General features: G+C 58.8%; 2 protein-coding genes across 3 annotated transcripts; one reads left to right on the top strand and one right to left on the bottom strand.

The window, feature by feature from the left end:
- Window positions 1-453: 453 nt before the first annotated feature.
- BCL2L1 (BCL2 like 1) lies at window positions 454-14397 on the top strand (the record flags this gene model as incomplete). Of its 2 annotated transcripts, none has more annotated exons than XM_079543199.1 (2): window positions 454-816; window positions 14260-14397. In XM_079543199.1, the coding sequence occupies 2 exons, from the start codon at window positions 454-456 to the stop codon at window positions 14395-14397; spliced, it is 501 nt and encodes a 166-aa protein (XP_079399325.1). The 2 variants fall into 2 exon arrangements, with proteins under 2 accessions (XP_079399325.1, XP_079399324.1); XM_079543198.1 differs by having other exon boundaries at window positions 454-1005.
- Window positions 14398-16612: 2215 nt separating this feature from the next.
- Window positions 16613-21214, bottom strand: LOC306952528 (bactericidal permeability-increasing protein-like; the record flags this gene model as incomplete). Its single annotated transcript, XM_079543243.1, has 16 exons — window positions 16613-16681; window positions 16836-16909; window positions 16984-17077; window positions 17317-17359; window positions 17596-17663; window positions 17804-17971; window positions 18268-18327; window positions 18418-18594; window positions 18673-18764; window positions 18852-18912; window positions 19011-19074; window positions 19156-19311; window positions 19390-19518; window positions 19665-19779; window positions 19914-20093; window positions 21085-21214. 16 exons carry the CDS (start codon window positions 21212-21214, stop codon window positions 16613-16615), a joined length of 1680 nt encoding a protein of 559 aa, XP_079399369.1.
- Between the last annotated feature and the right edge of the window lie 945 nt (window positions 21215-22159).

Genomic DNA, 22159 nt, shown 5'->3' with positions numbered 1-22159 from the left:
AACGGGAGGGGCCGGGTGGGGGCGGTGCTGCCTCCGCCTCCGCGGCTCTCCGGGACTGACGGAGCGGAGCGGGGCCGGGCCGCCCGCAGCACCCGCAGCTCTCAGCCTCCGCCCGGTGAGCCCCGGCTCTGCCTGCGCCCGGTGAGCCCCGGGGCTGCGGGAGGGCTGGGATTGACCCCATGGGGGGGGGGAGTGGGTCACTGTTCTGTGTGTGGCGTCGGTTCCCAGCGAAGCTGGATGATGAGCTCAGTGTAACGTTAAGCTATTGATGTGCACGGCGCAGTAAGCTGTCGTATTAACCGTTTCCTTGCCTCTCTTTTCCTCTCTGTCTGTCTGTGCGAAGGTCGGATGTGTTCACCGGTCGCGAGGGAGCGCGGAGCCAGGAGCTGCTGAGTGTGCTCATCTGCTCGTGCACTGGACCATGGACTCATTGAGGGTGTCTCAGGTGTGAAAATGTCCAGCAGTAACCGGGAGTTAGTGATTGACTTTGTTTCCTACAAGCTCTCGCAGAAGGGGCACTGCTGGAGCGAGCTGGAGGAAGAGGATGAGAACAGGACTGACACTGCAGCAGAGGCAGAGATGGACAGCGTCCTCAATGGGAGCCCATCCTGGCACCCGCCTGCCGGCCACGTAGTGAATGGAGCCACCGTGCACAGGAGCAGCCTGGAAGTTCATGAAATTGTTCGAGCATCTGACGTGAGGCAGGCGCTGAGAGATGCAGGGGATGAGTTTGAGCTGAGGTACCGGAGGGCTTTCAGCGACCTCACCTCCCAGCTCCACATCACCCCTGGCACGGCGTACCAGAGCTTTGAGCAGGTAGTGAATGAACTCTTCCATGATGGTGTGAACTGGGGGCGCATCGTGGCTTTCTTCTCCTTCGGAGGGGCTTTGTGCGTGGAGAGCGTGGACAAGGAGATGCGGGTACTGGTGGGACGCATTGTGTCTTGGATGACCACGTACTTGACCGACCATCTAGATCCCTGGATCCAGGAGAATGGCGGCTGGGTAAGAACTGCTCTCCCATAGGGGTGACTCCCTGCATCCTAGCTCAAGGCCAGCAGCGGTGCTGGCCAGATCAAGCTGCCTGCAGTGATTGTGCCTGTGCTCGGTCTAGACCTTGCAGGGAGGGCAGTAAATTGGTACGTGGCCCTTCCCTCTGCATTCTTAATGCTCTGCTGCAAGAGGGTCAGTCCACTGATGGTGGAAACAAAGAGTTAACGTTCTGATTTGTCCTCCTGCATCCCTTTTTCTCCTCCTTCTCCCTGGCTGTTACATAAGAGACCCATTTTCCAAGAGCCTGTGGAAATGTAATGTCATCCAAGCTTGTTCTTCAAATGGGAGCCCTTGCTCTTGGGCATGTTCCTCGTGTCATTTAACAGCAGGGAGTGGAGCTTCCTCCTCTATGTGCTCAGCAGTGTTCCAGCCCGGCCCTGTGATCTGGTGGGGTAACAGCTACTTCTTCATTCTGGAGATGGGACGATGTCTGCCGCTGCCATCGCAGTGGAGTGAATCCTGCAGCAGCTCTCTGTGGGTGGGCAGCTGGGAGCAGCCCCTCACAGCACGGTACGGAGCAGCTCTGTGCCAGGGAGCTGCTGTGTCTATAGCTGCTCCTTGCTTGGCTTGGAGCTGTATTCCCAGCCGCCCTGAGCAGCACACTGAGTGCTTTCAGTGGTTAGGTATTAACATGAATAAGCATTTCTTCAGGAAGCATTCTTGAAATGCTTGGTCTGTCTGTGCGGGACAGCATGGGATTGCCAGCAGGAGGTATATAGCCTGCAGATGTTTGAGTTTTCTCCTTGCTTCTACTTCTGCATCTTAGTGATTCCCTGCTGATGTAACCTTTACTGGTGCCCACTGGAAAGAGTTCGTGCTATCAATCGTTAGCATCTAAACAGTGGGGTATTGCCTCCTTTGCATGCGTGCTGCGGCCTTTTAGCCTTATTCATCCCCAGCTCCCAGCAGCCGGCCGCAGGGCAGGATCCTCAAGGCCAGCTCTACGCCCTCCTGGCAGCTGGGACACACAGGGGCCCCTCAGCAGCACCAGGACCATGGGGAGTAGGTGCACCCAGGGAGGGAGCGGTGCACCCAGCGTGCAGGAATCCCTGGAATGTGGCCGCCCTGGGGCACTGCCTGGGTGGGGCTGCTCTGAAGCTTGGTTTCGATTAATAACCTGGGATCTGCTGGCTATTTTGGCTGGCTTTGTCTAGCCCATTAGCTCTCTCATCGCGCAGATAACGCTGGCCAAATGCTGAGTTCCTTCCCCCCCCCCCTCCCTCTGCCTTTGGCTTTTAAAGCCACAGATTAGTCTTGGAATTGAGTGATCAAATTGAGGTTTCCAAGCTAGTGTGGCTGTTGCTGTTAGTGACGGATTGGGTTGTATCCTGGAGACCTAGGCGATAATGCAATCTGATTTTTTGTAAATGAACTCTCTGGGGGATTTAGATTAAATCACTGGTGGAAAATCACTGGTCTCTGCTTGTAGGGAATGAAATACCTCCTCCCTCTCTTCCCCACCCCCAATCAACTATCACAGTTAAGACTCTTCAATTTTTTTGTGTGTCTGTCTCTAAATTCATTGTTTGTAGCAAATATTTGTTCAAATAGATTGCAGAAGGGCCAGGACTGCCCTATCTGACCCACCCACCCACTCTGCCTTTGAAGATCTCTGTTAGCCTGCTCCTCTCCCAGGGGAGCAGCCTTGCTCTCTCTCCTCCCAACCTTGACTGGGGTTCCCGACCTTGCTGCTGTGTGTGAAACAGAGCTGGGTGCTGCATGGGGGCCGTAGCAAGGGAATCCAACCCAGCAGCCTCCAAAAAGCAGGCTTATAAGCTCCCCTCAAGTACTGAAAAGCCACATTGAGATCTCCCCAGAGCCTTCTCCAGGCTGAGCACCCCCAGCTTCCTCAGCCTTTCTTCATCAGATGCTGTGTAGGCTGCTGAGTGCCTGTGATATGGTGCATCCATGGGATGCTCCCTAGGCCCTAATGTGACTCCTGCTACAGGGAGCAAACTGCCTGGGGCAGAGCAGCCCCTCTCCTGCTGCCCTGTTTGGTGCAGGACTGCTCCCAGCCTTCCCAGGAGGTGCAGTGGGTGAGTCCCAAGGTGGGGGATCAGCCGAACAAAGGAGAGCAGAGGATGATGGTGGGTGTGAGGGTTGCCTTCAGAGAGGAGTGCTCAGGCTGCCAAGTGCTGGACTATTACAGCTTTCCAGATAAACCATTTTTTGAAGGGGAAGTAACGATAAATCTTGGTGTGTGATATCAACGTGGGTATATTTTGTCATATTTACTGGCCCTGCCTTGGCTTCTCCATCACTCCACAATCTGCTACTAGGAAGACAAACACACAAGCAGAACTTCAGGGGATTTTGATAGCCAGCCCTGGGCTGAAGAGAGCTGCTGCCTCTGTGACTCATCAAAACCAACCAGCGTGTGTTCTGGAAGTAGATGCTTTGAGCAGGACTGAATCCCCCTGGCTGTGAACTTTAAACAGTGAGGCCAGTGGTGATCTGCAGCATCAATGGGGTGTGGAGAAGTCTGGTGAGAGGTCAGACATGAGAGGAGGAAACGCAAGGTGAATGCAAAAGTGCCTGACATGCAAAGGTGCATTGGCCATGCCTGATGTGTTAAGAGGGAGGGAGCTGAGCAGTGACAGTGTTGGGTGACTGTGTTTCCTTTGAAGTTAAATGTGCAGACTAGGGCCTGCAGCCAGTGCCATGGAGGGCTTGGGGGTAGCTCTGTGCACACAGAGGCAAGAACAGGATATGTGGTGGAGGCCAGGGCTGAAAGTGTGCAGGGTCTCTGTTATCAGTCTGTAACTTCTGAATCCTGACAGTCCAGGCTGGTCTGGAGTGGACTATTCCCTGTGAGTCCCATGCTATCAGTGCTCTGTGGCCATCAGGGCTCCATGTGCTGAGGCAGACACGTTGTACTGCTCTGCAATGGACTGGAAGCTTGTGGTTCTCTTTGGGGAAAACCCTTAGAAGATGTCAGTGTAGCGAACTCATTTTCTATTTTCTCAGGTTTATTTTCTTGAATGGTAGGAAATGACTCAGAGTGCATCATATGACAGATTGCAGCTGGGATTTCATCCTGTGCTCTTGCTCCAACCTTCTCAATGATTTCAGGTTAAGAGCTAGACTCCCATTCAACTCTTCAGAAATGCTTTTTGGCCTTGTGCTGCTTGTCTGGATAAACTGCACACGTTTTCCCCCTGCACCCAGTGATGCTGGCTGCCCCTTTCTGCTGCTGCTGTACCCTGAGATATGCAGGGGAGCAGCATGAGGTGTGCAATGCATGTATAGAGTGGCCCAGCTGCACACTGTGCCCTGTGGGGAATGCAGCCACCTCTGGGAGAGCACTGCTTTCCAAAGCTCTGCTGTTTTGATGAATGAATGACTCTGGTAGTGCACGAGGTTTTGGGACACCCAGGCACTGTTGATCTTGTTTGATCTCTCAGCTCAGCTTTATGTGTTGGCAGAGTTTGCTGTGGGATGTGACCAGGCAATAAGCAAGGATACTCTCTGCTTTGCCTTCAGTGATTGTTCTATGCTCTGGACCCCTTGCAGCTGAGATGATGATCCCATGTCACCTGCTGGGGGTGAAGAAGCGCTGTCCCCAGCCGAGTCCCTGCTATCCCTCACCAGTACCAGGTGCTGCTGAGGCAGGATGGCAGAGCACTCCAAGTGGCAAGAGCTGGAGCTCTGGGCTCTGCAGCACTGGCAGCTCCTCCAGCTGGCTGGGAACCGGGAGTCTTTTCTGCAGTGCTCTCCAGGAAATGCCATTGGAATGACTTCCACTGCCGCTTCCTGCCCGGCCACAGCAGCATTCCTGCCGCTAGACCGTGAAAGATGCAAAAACGTGCTTCCAGAGCTCTGCTTTTCACCCCTTTTGCTCTCCTTCTCTGGGGCCCCGGCCTGTTTTCCTTCTGCCCCTGGGCGTGTGGTGCAGTTTGATTACGTTCCTTAGATCTGTGATTACAGCAGGCGCCTGCAAGGCAGAGCTGCCATCTCTGGGGCTGGCGCTGGCTGTGACTCAGGGCAGCCGCTTAACCCCGAGCGCTGCAGCACAAGGGGATAGCATTTCCTCCCCTCCCAGGGGAGCCTGTGGGAACTCACACTCGTAAAGCTCTCTGAGATGCTTTAATCCAAAGAGCCGTGGCTTTTAAAAAGCACCTGTGAAATTATTAACAAACTATTCCTTACTGCTCTGTGTTCACAGCTGTTCTGGATAATGCTGGTCATCTTGATCATCCCGCCCTTGTGTAGAAGGGAGCCGGGTCCTTCCCTCAGCACAGCCCATGGTAGCTGCTGTGGGGCACCACATCCCAGCCAGGAGGGCTGGGAAGGAGCAGCGTGCTCTGCAGCATTCTGAATGTGTCCGGAGTGCTCAGCTGGGAGCAGCTGGGTGTTCCTGTGTGTGTTGTCCACCTCCTGCAGCACTGATACTCATACAGCCCACACCAGGCATTAGCATGGTGCCATGCTCCAAGGCCTCTGCTCAAGCTTCTTTCATTTCTACCTACCTGCTGCAGGCTACAAGCGTAGCCCCTTCCTGACAGCACAAAGAGTATTCATCCAGCAGCTATTTCCCCGCTAAGAGTGAAGCCAGAGCATTCCCAGAGGGAAGGGGAGGGCTGGGTATCAGTTGTACAAGTGCAGCTGAGCCGCTGAACTGAGAGCCAAGGGGATTGATGGTGGTTTCTGACATGGCAATGCGAAAAGGGGTGGGAGAGGCTGCCCTTCCCCTCTGGTGATCCCAGAAGGGGCTGTCTTGGAGGTGCTGCCTTTCTTCCTGGATGATTCAGGGTGAAAGTACACTCAATTCAGGGTGGCTGCTGGCTCGGAGTGGCAGGAAAGCAGCCACGTTCCTGCCCTTCTGAGAGGGATGTTGCCCTCAACCACTATTGTTCTGACTGAGTAAAGATGAAGGGTGATAAGAGGCATGAAAGGGAAGCAGTGTTCCTCTGTGCCAGGGCACTCCTTGGCTGGCTGCTCTGCCCTTGGACAGGGAAAGCCGGTCCCCTCCTCCCTGTCTCCACCTGGGAGGGCGTGCAGAGAAGTGATCGCTGCTGCGAGATCTCTGAAGCTGTGTGTCAGGATGTCCTGGGGACACCCGGGGTTTCATTAGAGAACCCTGAGAGCTTCCCCTGCATGGCCTTGGCTGGTGGCTGTGCGTGGGGGCTCGGCTGGGGCTTGGGGGTTGTCGGCAGCCTCCAGGTGGGACACAGCATGCACTGCAGCACAGGGAGGTCGTGGGGGCTGGCGGGGGCCAAGCCGTTAGCAGATGGCCCCAGCTGGGGTTACCGGGGAGCAGGTGTGGGTTTCGGGAGGCAGTGTTTGAAGAGAGATGTCAGTTGTGAACCCGGGGGGGGGGGGGGCTGAGCCGCAGCTTGCACGCCAGGGAGCTGTGACCTACTTGTGCTGTCAAAACGTTCCTTTTAGGGTTGTTTTGGGTTGTTTTTGTTGTTTGGGTTTTTTTTTTTTTTTCTTTATTTTTAGGTATTTTGCTTATTTTATCTTCACGTTTAATTTAGTTAGAGAAAATTAAAAATAAAATAAAATAAAAAAATCCAAGGGCTGAGCAGCGCTGGGAAGGACTGCCTCCAGGAGGGAACGCCTGCTGCAGCTCCGTGCAGCCAGCATCCCTCCTCCGCCCCTGCCTTCCCTCGGACACGTGCGCACGTGTACCAGCCCAGTGCTGTCTCTCAGGATCTCTTTAATGGGAAACCCAGTGCACTCAGCACGGCTGTGTGCCTCCGGGGTAGCGAGGGAGGGAGGAGCGGCCGCGATTCAGAGCATTAACCAGAGCGGTTCCTGCGGGACTGCGGGAGCGCTGCGCTGTCCTGCTCTGCCCCCTCTGCCAATGGAAGCTGGGGGAGCACGGTGTGGGATCTGCTACCGGCTCGGCAGCAGTGGTTGCTCTGGCTCTGTCTTGATAGCCGTTAACACGTCGTGTACGAGGAAGGGCAGTGAGATGTGTTCAAGCAAGGGGAACGTTCAGGGGTCTGTGATTCCCCTGGGGAGAGCTGCTTGAATTTATTGCATTATCCTCCTTCCTGCTCAAGCTTGCATTTCAGCTGTGTCTGCAGACATAGCTCTTGATTTAAGTAGATCCAATTAGCAGCTGGATGCTGGCATTGGCTCAGGGCCGTCACCCTTGGGGTCAGGAGCCCAGGGCATACAGGCCAGGCTCACCTATGGGCACAGGGCTGCCTGAGCTGGGCTGGGAGTAGGGCTGCCCCGCTGGCTTCATGCTGCTGGAGCTGCTGCCAGCCTGGGGCTCTCACAGCTACCATCAAACACTCCAAAATGCAGCTGCTTGGCAGCATGCAGGGCTCAGAGCAGGAGCTTGCACGAGAAGGGAGGCAAGAGCTGCTGAGTGGTCCTGCAGGGCCACCCAGTGACACAGTGCATGCTGCCCGTACCCGGTCCTGTCCTGCAGCTGGACTGCGTGCCCGAGCAGAGGTGGCTGCTGGAGCTGCTGTCAGTGCGGTGGTTGCTGCTCCAAGGAGAACAGAGCTTTCCTCCCTGCTGCAGGATGAAGGGCTCTTTGGAAAGCCAAGAGAAGAGGCTATCGTGTAGCTGGCTGTGTCAGTGAGCAGCTAATGCCGTGCTCCAGCGGAGCAGGGCAGCTGTTGGTCCCATCTGCACGTTGCTGTGCTTTTATTATGACTTAGGCTGCAGAAGGTCGGGGACCTCACGAGCGTTGTGCAAGAGGAATGGTGGGTGGCAGGACGTGGCACTGCTGTGCATGAAGCTCGTGGCCTGGGCTGGGACGTGCAGGCAGGGTGTGTGTGTGCGGCCCCAGGCAGTTGTGGGTGACATAAGGCTTATGTGCTGAGAAAATGAGGGGTTGCTACCTGTGAATGGATGACCGCAGTGGTGCTGTAAGTGCTTCCATCCTGGAACACTGTGGCTCAGGAGCGTATTACACTTGTCAGAGAGCTAATGTCTTTTATTAGAGCAACTGACCTCATTTAGAAGCTTCCAGTGCACCAGCCAGTGATTATTTCATGCAACAGCACATATGGAGGAGCCCAGAGCAGAACATAAAGTCCTCTTCTCCTGCTGCACTGTTCTCATACGTTTGCTGTATCAGCTCTGTCCTCTGCTTCTTCCCCTCGAGTCGGTGAGGATTTTGCTATAAGTGGCTCCACAGGCAGAATTATTTGAGATTTCATGTGGACTAACAGGAAGCGAAAACAGAATGAGCACATCTTCCTCCTCTTCCTGCCCCTCCACCCTTTCCCCTTTTTCATTCAAGTGCCATGTAAAGAGCGCTGCAGCCTTGTGAGGCGCTCGGGATGCGGAGGGAAGCAGGGTGTGCTGCTGGGATGCTGGGGATGGGTGACTCCAGGTAGGGCAGCCGGGGAGCAGGCACTGTGAGGAGTGCAGGCAGCACCACTCAGCAGGGCCTCTGGCTGGGGGTAGGGCTTGTGGCGAGGTCAGTTGCTGGGGAGAGCTGCGAGGATCACACCACAGCCCAGGGTGAGGGGAGCGTGGCTCTGCACCTGGGCACACGTGAGCACAGAGCATCGTTGGCACGGGGTGCCGTTGGGGAGAAGCAGCGATAAGGTGAAAACAGAGCTTTGTTCCCTGGGCGCTGCTGCAGCACGGAGGTGCTCTCCCTGTGTGCCAGGCTCGACCCAAGGAATCGCTGTGGAATTAAAGCAGGAGCATCCCCTGCCCCCGGAGCGTGCCCCTCGCACAAAAGGCGGGCAGGCTGCTGTGCCTGCCGGGGTTCAGACACCATCTGTCTGCTGGGGAGAAGCATCAGAGAGAGACCGACTATTCGGCCTAACGCTCTTCGGAAAACAATCCCATTCCCAGCAGGTGCTAATCTCTTGAGTGGATCCGGCTCAGCCCACGTGCTCTTAGCTGTGCCTTTGTGCCGTGGGCTCGTGGCTCCCCGTGCCCTGAGCCTGCTGCTGGCCTGGGCTCCCGCACCCCTGGGAGCCCTCAGCCCGGTGAGTTCTGGGAGAAGCTCTGATGAAAGATGGATGCAAGTAGATTAGTCACTCGCACCGTCTCCTGCTTTAATACACATTAATGTTTCAGCAGATTTCTGAAACGGGAGAGCACAATTCCCTCCCCTGCATCTCTTGCTGCGTGCAGCAGTCTCTGGGGCAGGGAAAGGGGTTACAGCTGTCTTCCGAGCCCCTTTCATGTATTTGGAAAACGCTAAAATTGTGCTGAATGGTGTGGGGTTATTGCAGGTTCCCTGGAGCTGGTGATGAAACCAGTTTGACAGGAGGCTGCCGCGGCGAGGATTAGGGCTGGAATGTGCTGCTGAGGGTTTGTTTCTGCTTAGGGAAGAGCTGGCTCCAACCCCGGCGTGCACTGAAGCCCTGCAGGTTCGGCGGGGCAAGGCTCGGTGCGGGGCTCAGCTCGTCGCCCTGCGGAGCTGCGGGTCCATCCGCACGCACAGCCCCGCAGCTCTGCGCCCCGAGCGGGCGGGCGGCATTCCCGGCCATTGTCATGGAAATCGGCAGCTGCTTCCCTGGAGGTCGGCATTTGCATAACACAGCCTCGTCCCTGGGGCGTGCAGCTGCGCTGTGTCCGTCCCCACGGCCCTTCCCCAACCCGCGTCCCATCCCCAGCCCGAAGCTGAGGGGCTGGAGAAGCTCAGAGCGGCGCCTGGATGGCAGATCTCCTTGGCACGATGCGCACCGGTCGGGGGCGCAGGCTGTGCTCCATGGGGTGACACCGCTGCCCTCCTTTGCGGCCTGAGCTGAAGATGGGGCGGGACGGGGGCATCCCTGCTTGCTGTGAGCCTGGGGTCGAACCTTCTTGGATAGTGGGGCATTGGGGACCTCCAGATGGCTCTGGCACATTCAGGGACCTGCTGCACCCGCCGTACGGGGACCCGCTGAGCTGTGTTTACAGGATCCCACTGGCAGCCTTTGGGAATACTCATGTTTTCCATTTTTCTGAACGACCTCAGCAGCCTTCTCCCCCCCCCCCCCCGTGCTTCACCTACAGGTTTGCACATGCCAGTCCCATGCGGTGAGCTGGCAGCCCACAGGGGCTCTGGGAACAGGTTGCTGCCGACGCGAGGCTTTGTTCTGCTCTGCACTGAGCTGCTGCCTTTCTTTCTGCACGCCTGTCTCCTTTCTGAGCACAAAACTGTTCCCAGCATCTCATTAACAAATGTCTGTTTGCCCAGATGACTCCGCTCCTGGCTGTAACCTCTTAGCAGTGACACAGCTGTACTTACAGCTAAGGTACAACAGAAACAGAGCGCCTTGTTTTCAAGTGAAACATTGCCTCGTGATGAGGATGTGTGGATCGGGAGTCAGATGCTGTGGGTCACGCTGCTGGCTCATGCACAACCCCAAGCAGAGCACTTAACCTCGCTGCACCGCTTTCAATCTGTCTGGGAGCGGTGTGGGCTCATCCCACAGGAGGTTTCAGAGAGAGCCAGCTCATTTTTCATCAAGCACAATAAGGTTGGTTCTGGGCTGGGAAAGCCTTTTGTATGGGGCTGCCTCAATAGGTGCGTGCTTGTGGGATGGAGCGCAGGTGGGGGCTGTGACGTGCAGCTGGTGCTAGCAGCCAGGCTCTGCTCTGCTCCGTGCACACAAAGCACAGCCCTGGTGGCAGTGGGACCCCGTCGGTGTTCAGGGCACGGGGAAGCCTTCTGCCTGCTGCCAGGGTCCCCGTGTCAAAGCTGCACCACGTGGCCCTGGCTCACTACGAGCAGGATCCTGGGCCTGGCTGCTTCTCAGCACCTCAGTGCCTGCCACAAAAGGAAGCCTGGGGTACCCGAGGTGCAGCTGCCCCTTCCCCTCCTTGCAGGGGAGCAGATGGGGATTAATTGCTGGCATCTGCTGCCTTCACCTCCCTTCACAGCTCAGTGTTACTGAATCCTCTTTCCCAAAGTGTTGCAGCTTATCTTGAAAGAGGAACCTGGTCTGTTTCGCTCGCCATGAATGGGATCCAGTGACTGTTGTCCCCGCTGTTCATCCTGTGCTGCTGAATGAAGGCAGCTGGCCTGGCGTGTGGAGCAGCAGGAGTCTGAAACTCGGGCTCTTCCCCATTTTCAGGCCTGTCCTGAGTGCTGTCTCAGCTCAAGCTCGAATCTCCTTAACGTGCTGTCAGACCCAAGACAGAGAGCACTTGGAGTTGAACCCATTCATGTTTTCCATTTGCTGCAGCCTGCTGGTCTGTGTTTGAAGGGCTGCTGCACCCTTCTTGGGGGCAGCATTTTGAGGTGGGTGGGTGGCAGTTTGAGTCACTTCATGAGGTCCCGAGCCCTCTGGCTGCTGGCCCAGGAGAGGCTCTGCATGGGGCGGCACGGGGTGCATGCAGCAGGAAGCTGCAGCAAGAAAAAAGGGCTGTCCTTCCTGAGAGCTTCAAAACTGGGGATTGCCTCAGCGAGGTAAAACCTCTGCTGTTTCCTCACTGCCTGAGCCAGAGCATCCCCTCTGTGTCACAGGGATGTGACGGGGTTGGGGCAGTGGAACGGCCTGTGCTGGGGCCGGAGATTGTGACACCGACGTGCTGTTGCTACCATAGTCCTCCTTCTGAGCAACTCAGGAATTCCAAATATTTCCTCTCAGATAAAGGTGACTGGGGGAGGCCAGGATTATCTGGACGTGTCTGGACAAGCCTCAAAGTCCAAACACGAGGCCAGAATGGTCAGAATTGATGCTCCATCGGAGTGCTGGACTTCAGGCGCAGAGTGGAGGAGGTGTGGGGCGGGGTGGGAACCCAGCAAGATGCTTTTCCCTAACCTTCAACCCCCCCAGGCTGGGAGAGATGAGGCTTCTACCTGTTTTTGCCACAGCCCTTGCTCCAGGATTGCTGTTCCCGGGGCACACATCTGGGATCACAGCTGTGCTCTGTGGCAGGATGGATCCCCAGGCCCCTTATCCATGCTGCAGTGACCCCAGGGGAAGGAAGGGGGTCCTGTCCCGTCCCCCCCCCCACCACACTCAGCTCCTATCCCGCTCTTCTCCTGTAGCACCCGATAGTTCACCATATGCATTTATCTCTTCTTCAGCAAACACTTCCTTTTCTTAGAAACAGGCTCTCCAAAGCCTATGCTTCTTGGAATTGCCTTTCCCCAAGCTGCGAGGTACATACCAAAGAAAAGGGAGCCTCAAGGGATGGGATGCTGTCCTGTCCCCCCTCTGCCCTGGGGCCTTCTCCCTGTGACTCTTTTTTCTCACCCTTGTGGGAGGCTGTGGCTCAGAGGTGCTACCATCTGCGTGGCCCCTGGCACCTCTGTGGCCTCACTGGGTACACTGGGGACATCTCTTTCCATGCCCCAGGAGGACGCTGAGGAGCAGGGACAGAAGCACTTGGCGCTGGGCTCAGTGGGACCTGCCTTAAGGAATATCTGAGCAGTGAGACTTTTTTTTTCTAGAGAAGATATCTTGATGTGCACAGCATCTTTCTTTTGACCCGAGTGCAGCTGCAGCATCGAGTGCTCTGTGTGCAGCTGGGACGTGACCCAGGGGATGGAGCTGGAGGCCACAGCACAGGGGTGCATTGGGGCTGCTCTGGACAGTGCTGTGTCTGCTGTCCTGCTCCCTGTGCCCACTGGTTCCCATCAGTTCTTCTACTTGCCACATTCTGTCACCACTCCTCTGCTTGTCACCACCTATCAGCAGAAGGATTTCCTATGCTGTAATTAAAAATATCCCCTCCGTTGGTTTAGGCTCTCCTCCCATCCATCTCTATCTGTTTCCACAGCCTTCCTACTGAGACTGCTGAGCAGAGCTGGGAGCAGCTGCTCTGGGCAGCACCTACACGAACCAGTGGCTGTCAGCTGCTGGATGGGAGAGCTGTGTGGCCAAACAGGGGAAGCAAGACAAGCTGCATGCATTGTAGTGCAGCACCTTGATGTGCAACAGCTTGCTGTGCAATGCAAACGTGTGGCAAGGTGAAAGACCAGGCAGGAATGCTGTCCCAGCCTTGGAACACTGTGGCGAGGCGTGACACCAGCACAGTGCCAGCCAGGCTTATCTCTGCTTTTCCAGAGCAGCTGCTTACTGGAACTGCATTCACTTATCAGGGAGCAGAGACCTCGCTGGGAAGATGGCTCAAGGTACAGCACTGCCAGCCCCTGGCTGAGGCTGAGCTGCAGGAGGTCCCAAGGCCAGAGGTACACAGCCTGTAGCCCTGGGGCTCCTGCTCAGCTCTGATAAACCCGTGCAGTGAAGCTCCCTGCAGCCTGCCTTGTTGCTGACCACAGGGCCCTGCACATATCCTTGGTCTTGCAGGGTGATATCCAGGTCCTTGGCATTCTGCTTCCTCTTGGTTTTGCAGGGTCGGTGGTGCAGGGCAGCAGCACTTTGCTGCACGGTGACATCTGCCCAGTTCTGGCTGTGGCTGGGGATGCAGGGCTGGAGAGGCCGGCTTGGCTGGGCCAGGCTGGAGCAGCTGCATTCCTGGGCTGGTGCTTGGCCACACTCCCACAGCCTGGGGGAAGGCAGGGCTTCTTGTCCAGCTTTACAGCAGCAACTTGCAGAACCCAAGTGCAAAATGCAGAGAGTGCTGCGAGGTGACCCAGAAAGGACGGGGGAGCAGAGGGATCGTGAGGCCCTGGACACAATGATGCTTGCATTGCAATCATGGGCTGTGGCCATGCTGCTGCTTCTCAGACTTCATTGGCAGAGTGCAGCCTGACACTGGCTCCGTTTGTCTCCTGCAACGATCACGCTTTGATGCTAATTTTAGAGCCTTGTGGTATTCTCCTTGAAAATCTTTCCTGGCATCGACTCCTCTCATGGCCAGTCCTGTGCTTCCCCCCCTGTCCTGTGTGCATAATTCAGAGCAAGGAAGCACACGGCGTCTGTCATCCGCTTGGTCCCCACCAGTGCTTTCCTGCCTGTGGGAGCCTGGCAGCCTTTCTGTCAGTAGGGCGGTGAGGCCCTGGCACTGCTGCCCAGAAAGCTGGGGGTGCCCCATTGTTGGAGGATGGGGCCCTGGGCAGCCTGAGCTGGGGGGTGGAGGGGGGCAACCAACCCGTGGCAGGGGTTGGGGACTGGATGAGCTGTAAGGTTCCTTCCAACCAACCATTCTGTGACCCTGTTTCCCGGGATGCCTCGGCCTTTTCCAGCTTTGTGTAGGAGAGCCCCAAATCATCACAGCCTGCACTGTGGCTGAGGAGCGGGCAGCAGAGGTGAGGGAGCCCTGTGAGGTCTGCGATTGAGGGCCGGCTGTTCTCCGGGGCCCCAACCTCCCTGCTGCTCGCTGCTGGCACTGCAGCCCCATTCCTTCTCCCTGCTCACCGCTCTCTTCTGCCCACAGGAGCGCTTTGTGGACCTGTATGGGAATAACGCTGCTGCCGAGCTGAGGAAGGGCCAGGAGACCTTCAACAAATGGCTCCTGACCGGGGCGACCGTGGCCGGAGTGCTTCTGCTGGGATCCCTGCTGAGCCGCAAGTGACCCCGTGGTTGTGTCCCCTGGCACCAGGACGGCTGCGCCTTCACCGCCACATCCACCACCCAGCTCCCGAGCACCACCACCACCACGGGGCCCTCACCCCGCTCCACGGAGCTCCTTCCCTTGCGCCGCCAGCTCCTTTTATTGTAGCCCCTCTCATTTACCGTTCCGTTGTGTTTTAAAGGCGCTGAGAGCGATGCAGCACTTCAGCCAACAGCTCCCAGTGCTGGGCAGATCCCACCAGTAGTGGCTAGAAGGTGTCCCAGCCCTGCAGGATCCTTTAGATCACTTTGAAAAGAATAAACAGACTTATTTTTGCATGTGTGAGTGCGTGCGTGTGTGTAGATGTGTCACTAATATAAAGTTCCCCAGCCAGAGCAAGGATCTGGGCTCCAGCCTCCGGCAGGGTTCCTGCTACCAGCCCTGCCCTGCTGCAGCAGCCTGGCCACCACAGGGACAGAGCTGAGCTTTGCCATCCCTGACAAATCTCTCGATTGTCCCCTGCTCGCCTGGCACTGCAGTGAGGCAGAGGGCACTGGGAGAAGGCTGATGGTGAGTAGCCCCAGACTTGCCTGGCAGCCCCAGAGCCTCTGTCCCCTGCACCTACACCAGGCACAGGGCTGTACCTCCTCCTCTTAACCCCCTCTTCCTCATCCCCCTCCCTTTGCTCAGAGTTGCTGTGTGGCACTGCATGCCCTCCTCTCTGCCCCATGTCCGTCCCTCCCCACGCACCCCACGCCAGGAGCCCGCTTTGCTGTTGCATTGGGGCCGGGATGGAGGCAGGGGAATTGAGGAGCACTTCCCCTTCCTGCAGACACACAGCCAGAGTTGGGGGGGGGGGGGGTGGCACAAGGGGCTCACCTGTGGGACCACAGCATCCCAGCAAACGCAGGAGCACGGAATGGGTGTAAAACAGCCAGGGGATCAGGACCCCAGAGGCAGCAGACAGCACAGGATGAGGCTCTTGTACATCCCCGGGACCACAGCAGGGGAACGGCTGGGGTAGGCGAGAGCCTATGGGACCAATGTAATGTAGAAGCCAACCCCAGGGGTGGGAGCAGGGCTGAGCGGGTGGCAGAAGCTGAGGGCCGGTGGCCACATTCTCCCAGCTGCTGCTGCTGGTCCCCAAAGCGCAGGCAGTGTGGGGTCCCTGTCCCGTGGTGTGGCTGTGACGGATGTGTGAAGTGATAGAGGTGACCACACTGCTTCCTCAGGAGCAACTCCTCATCCCTGGGAGACCACCAGGGCCCCCCGGCTGTCCCGGTGGGCTGGGCTGTGTACATAGCGCCCGCGCTCTGCTGTACATATCCGAGTAGTTTTTATTCATTTGTGAATACTCTAATGCTATTTTTGTTATCTGTACGTCTGTATTTATGTGTGGTGCCACGCTCTGCAGAGGGCTGGGGCCGGGCTCCTCTGCTGATGGAGCACTCGAGAGAGTGGGGTGTGAGTGGGGTGTTCTCCAAGCCCCGCTCCCTGGCCCTGCGGGGCGAACGCTGAATGCTTTGGTTTGCAGGTGGAGGTGAGCCCACAAATAAACTCTGTGATTGGAGCTGGTTCCGTGTTTTTTTGAGTGTCACACTGCTGGGCTTCATGCAGGGCTGCCCTGGGGAGGGGGAGGGAGGGTGGGCAGAACAGGAGCCGAGGCAGAGGGTTCTGTCCCCATTGGGGTGGGGGTTACAGCTGTGCCCGGGGGTGCTGGGCAGGATTGGAGCACACACAGAACCGGGGCACGGTGCTGCCTGCTCCCCATCCGGCACAAATCCATGCTCATCTCTTCTGCTTCTCCTCACTGGGATCGGGCTCCTGTGTCCGTCCTCGTGCTGTGCCCCCAATGCGAGGACAACGGAGCATAGCTGGAGGCACCCTGGTAACCCCTGCTGGGCTGGGGGTTGCTCTTGAAGCCGTAAGAAGGGGAACGCAGGGCTCGGAGAGGCAGATTGCTGCGGGGCCCGGCCACGGAGACCCCACCTCGTCCTTTATCCCCTCCCTTGGTTCTGCAGAGCCCCCGAGCGCGGCGCTGCGGATGTATGCTGTAAACCCGGGGCTGAGCGCTCCCTGCTCCCGGAGCCACGGGCACGGGCTCCCTCGCGTGGGCGAACCGGGAGCTGCTCGACGGCATCGCGACACGAAAGGGCTGCGGGACCCCCCGAGCACCTCCCCAACTCAGTGGGACCGGGGGGGCGCCGAAGGCACCGGGAGGCACGAAGACCCATCCTCACGAGTGGGTGCCGCCGTCCCCACGGAGCACCACGCGGTAATGCGGTGGTGATGGCTCCGTGCGGGGCTGGCAGCGGGACGAGGCACACACAGCCAGGCTGAGCCACACTGCCAGCTTTAATCCCAGCCGATGGGGTATAGGACCCACTGCTCAGCCGAGGCTGTGAGGGCACGAGATGCCAGTGGGATGGGGAGAGGGATGGGGATGCAATACAGCGTACAGTGCCAGCGTCTTCCCACGCTGATGCAGGGCTCAAGGCTTGTAGTGCAGGTCTGTGGCGATGAGCACAAAGCCCTGCGTGGAGAGACGGGTAAGAGAAGGGCATGGTGGCACAGGGACAGGGGTGAGGGGACAGGGGTGGCACCCACCTTGTGCAATGACAGGCGTGGGTGCAGCAGGGTGATGCCACGTGGGGTGGGCAGCGGGATGCCGGGACGGAGCCGCTCTGCAGGGATAGCAGAGCTGTGAGTGGAGTGGCACAGAGATACTGGGGGTTCAGGAGGAAGGGGACACAGCACTTACTGTTGGCCCAGGGCACCCCAAACAGCCACAGCCCAAACTTCAGCATGTTCTCCAGCTTCTCCACCTGTAGGACATCCGTGAGCGCAGCCAGAACATCTCCCTCAGCCCCTGGCCCCATGCAGGGTGTTGTCCTCACCCCCCCCTCCTCATCCACTTGTGGCCCCATCACCACCACTCACCTGCAGTGGGCCCACGTACGACATCACCTGCACCACGCTGAGGCTGAGAGGAGAGAGAGGAGTCAGCATCAAGCGCATGGATAGGGCTGTCCCCTCCATAGGGCAGGAAGGGGCTGAGGACTGGGATAGAGTTTGAGCAGCAGGGCAGTGGGCACAGGTGAGAATCAGGAGCAGGATGGAGTCGGAGCCGATGACACGGACCCAGGGATGGGAATAGCCAGAGGTGGAGTGTGGGGACAGCTCAAGGAGCCTGGACACAGCACAGGGCTGGGGACTCACCTCTTCAGCCCCACTGTGCCCACCAGCCTGTTCCCAGCAATGGTTGGCTTCCCTGTCACATTGACATCCTGCAACAAGAGGAGAGGTCAGAGAGACCGGAGCAGCACCAGCATCGATCCCGCATGGCCCCAGCATCACCTTGTGTCATCCAGCACGGCCCCAGCACACACAGCCCCCAGCCCCAGTGCTGTGGCAGCCTGGCACTCACAATGTTCAGCAGAAAAGCAGGGACTCGGGTGGCATTGGGCAGCACCACGAAGGCCTCAGCAGAGCCGAAGAGAGCCCCATGCAGGGCGTTGGGATGGCAGGAGAGCAGGGGCTGCCGGCGGGCCCAGAGGTGCAGCTCCACAGGGCGGCTGGGGAAGTGCTGCTGCAGCTGGCAGAGCGAGGGCAGGGCTGGCACCAAGCTGCCATGGCACTGCCAGCACCCAGCAGCGCCACAGCCAGGGAGTGACAACACACCCCATCCTGCCCACATCCCAGCTGCATCCCATCCTATGTCTCATCTTCCTGCATCACAACACAGCTGTGTCCTGTCCCAGCTGCATCTCATCCTGAATCCCATCTCTCCCACATCCCACCCTATGCCTCAGCCTGCCTGCACTCCATCCCAAACGTCCCATCCCTCCCACATGCCTCCCCATGGCCTCATCGCCCCCACCCCATGCCCACCTGCGGGGCGAAGCTCCCCATGCTCTCTGTGTTCAGCTTCAGGGGGAAGCGCCGTGGGAGCTGAAAGGCAACAGAGGTTGGGGTGATGTGGGGGCACAGGGGCACCACGGCCAGGACCCCAGGGGGCAGCAGCTCTGCCCTGACCCGTACCATCTCAGCAGTGATGTTCCTGCGCAGAGCTCCGGCTGTGAAATACACAAAGGCTGCAGTGTTGGCGACGAACTCGGTGACAGCCACCAGCAGCATGGGCTCCTGCAGCTCAGGCAGCTCCACAGGCTGTGCTGAGAAAGGGCTCTGCCACCGCCCGCGTACCCCAAAGAACTCTCCCTGCCAGGACAGACCCAGGGATGATATTTGGATTGATGAACGTGAGGCCCAGCCCAGTTCCCTGTGCGATGGCTCTACCTTGAGGTCAACGTCCCCGTGCTGCTTTGTGATCGCTGGCTGTCCCAGCAACGAGAGGTCAATGGCAGCAAAGGGGTCAAGCTGAGCAGACACTGCAGGGTGGTGGGGACACACAGGGAATGAGCCAGACCCTCGTGTCCCACCAGCCCCTTGTCCCACTACCCCCTCTCCCCACCCACCTTGCACATTCTTCAGGCTGTCCTGCAGCCTGCCAATGCCTTTCTGGATCTCGACACAGAGCTGGAAGCAGAGCAGAGCGTCAGGGAGGCTCAGGGTAGGGGTCCCTGAGCTCCAGTCCAAGGCACAGGGGCAGCACTGGAGTCACCAGCCGAGCTCACCTGCTTGTTGAGCTGCTGCCTCAGGGTTCTCTGGAGCAGCGGCACCAGGAGGTTGTACAGCCAGCTGTGGGGCACAGAGCAGGCGCTCAGCTCACCTCCCCAACCCACCCCCGAGCCACAGCAGGAGCAATGGAGCGACGGTCACCTCTGTCCCTGGTGGAACTCCAGACGCAGGTCGGTGCCGCGGGCGTCACAGCCTGCAGCCCACATGGAGGGCTGGCCCTGCTCATCAGCACCCAGCCCCAGCAGCACAGCCACCGCCAGGTCCCTGATACGCAGCCGCAGCGAGCCGCTGTCCTGCCTGGGGATGGCACAGCTGAGCACGAGGACAGAGGTGGCCCTGTCCCTGTCCTCACATCCCGGCCCAGCGAGGACTCACCAAGCACCCAGCTGTGCTCGCCAGGTGGCACTGAGCTGGATCCGGGCACGCTGCACTGTCAGCTGCACACCCACATCCTCAGCAAAGTCCACGGTGGAGTCGTTCATCTGCAGCTCGTGGATGTGGATCCTGCACGCAAGGGGTGGCTGGGGCTCACAGCAGTGCCCCGGGGATGGGGAAAAGGGACAGGGGTGGATGTGGAGATGGGGATGGGGAGGGACATGGAGATGCGGACAGGGATGGGGATGAGACGAACACATGTGGGCAGCTCTTACTGAGGCACGGTGTAGTTGAGTCTCCCCAGGAATGGGGCCTGGTAGGAGCCCTGTAGGTTCACATCGTGCTCCTTCTGCAGCAGCGAGCGGAGCAGATCCAGCCCAAAGCTCCGGCCTGGGGCAAAGCAAGGAGCTCAGGGCTGGCACAGGGGCACCCAGAGTCCCTCCAACACCCATCCTCAGCATCTGCGTGTGGTTCCTAAAGGCCCCCCCACCACCAGCACAGCCCAAGCAAGTGCAGACACCTACCATATTCCAGAGCACTCCGGGTCACCCGGCCCTTGATACCAGGGCTGGAGGTGGAGGTGGGCACGCAGGCAGCCATCAGGAGCAGGAGGCACAGCCACATCCCCAGGGTTGCACCGCTCAGCAGGTGGACACGGGTTGGGAGACTCCCACTGGCACCAGAACATCTGCAGGGCCTTGGAGCTGGAGCAGAGCACATGGCTGAGGGCACCCAGCCGATGCGGAGCCCCCAGCATCCTCACCAGCTCAGGCCTTATATCGGGGCACATCGACTGACATCAGCTCCCGTGCGCACATCGGGGCCACCGCGGTGCTCCAGCCACCAAAAGCCCGGCCTTGCCCAACGTGTGAGTCAGAGGGGAAGCCAGTTCCCCTGCTGTTCCCCGTTTGCGCCTCTCCTGGGAGTGCAGGAAGGAGAGGGTCCCACGCGTCGTCACTTCTGGCTGTGGGCTGCACGGGGATGGAGGCACCACCACAGCCCTGCCCTCGTGTCCCAGAGAGAGGGGACAGCACATAGGGATGTGTGGGGACCCAGCAGGGCCTCCGCGCCCTGCCTAAGGACAACTGAGGAACAGGAAGATGGGACAACGTGGGCCTGGGGATGGGTTCAGCCTTTGTGTAACCGTTCCCACCTCAGGAGGGTTCTGGGTCATACAGGGTCAGGGAGCCCCAGGACATAGCTGACAGCCCCAGGCGCAGGGTGACGGGAAGGCAGGGCCAGTCAGAGCGAGAGCAGAACTCTGTGGTCCTGCTGAAAGCCCCGGCGGGTGGTGAGGAGCTGAGCTCTGAACCCACTGCAGGCAGGGAACAGCCCACTCCCATCCAAGGAAATCCCCTGCGGGGATGGGGCAGGGGGCTGCATGGAGGGAATGCTGCTGGCCCAGAGACAATGAGTGGCCAGGAGTGTGGACAGACACACACACACAGCCCAGCTGCAGTGCACACTTCTTGGGTGTGGGGTCCCACCCTGGCATTGTATGGGACACAGACCCCTGGCCAACCGCTGCTGAGCAAACCACAGCCCCATACAGCGCACCTTAAAAACTGCCCTCTTCCTCTGGGCACCCATAGCTGCGTTTCCCCCTAGGCCAACCCAGCCACCAGCACCATCCCAGCACCCCGGCTCAGTGCCATCCTGCCCCTCCGACCCCAGGTGCCCCATGCCCATCCTCACCGTGGCCAACAGGGGTAGCGGGTCCCATGGTGGGTCCACTTTCCTTGTGAGTGACAGCGGGCAGCAGGGACCTGTGACGCCAATGTCCATCCCGGGGTGGACGGGCTGGTTGGACCGGAACATCACCCATGTCCCCGTGTCCCTAATCCCTTCCGGGATGAGTCAGGCACCCACCGCAGCACCCAGGACCTGTTGGGTGCCCGCAGGGGCCAGGCCCTCCCTGGGGCTTTCCCACAGATGCCGGCGTGGATGCATCCGGCACAGCGGCACGTGGCAGCACTCAGCCCAGCCCTGCTGGCCTCATCCCTGCCCTCTGTCTCTTCTCAGCGGTGCCCGCCCTGTGTCCCTGCCACAACATGTCCCTGTGCCTCAAACCAGGAGGATGCCACGTGGCGATGGCACCGAGCAGGGTGGGAGCAGAGGATTGGGACAGTGGGAGCAGCGATACGCAAAGCTCTGCTCCCCATGATGATACACGTAGAGACCACGGCCAGACGCTCCATCAGGCAGTGCTGAATCCCCCCCCAGGGCAGCCCCCCGGGTTCAGCCGTGTAGTGCGAGCGGACACCGGGAGAGGGAACCAGAGCTGCGGGAGCAGAGTGCTGGAAAGGGATGGGGAGGTGCTGGGAGAAAGGCGGGACAACGGGTGAGTGCAATCCCAGGGACCCGCTTCCCACATGCTCCGCTGCTGGCATCAGGTGGGCTCGGTTGGGCCACATCCCAGTTCCCTGCATCCCTCGCTCTGCTGGGAGGGACTGCTTGTGCTGGAAAAGTGCACACGCAGCTGTGAAGGCAGCACTGTGCAGCGGCACTACTGGCCACGCACAGGGATGGGGCTGCAGGAGCGATGTGGGTCCCATATTCCCACTATTCCCATCCCATCCCAACCAGAGTGGGACACACAGCCATCCCCTCATCAGGGGCACATCAGCGTACCGTGGGTATGAACACCCAGAGTCAGCCTGCGGAATGCAGCTGGAGCCCCCAGAGCCTGGGTTGTCCCCCAGCCCTGCAGGCTGTTCCAGGATACACCACACCCAGCGTGAGCACCCAAGCCTCTCCAGTGCCACCGTAG

The sequence above is a fragment of the Tetrao urogallus genome (assembly GCF_951394365.1).
Source record: "Tetrao urogallus genome assembly, chromosome: 16".
NCBI classification, from domain to species: Eukaryota; Metazoa; Chordata; class Aves; order Galliformes; family Phasianidae; genus Tetrao; species Tetrao urogallus.
Note: the sequence above shows the minus strand (reverse complement) of the source record. Positions and strands in the feature narration are given on the sequence as shown.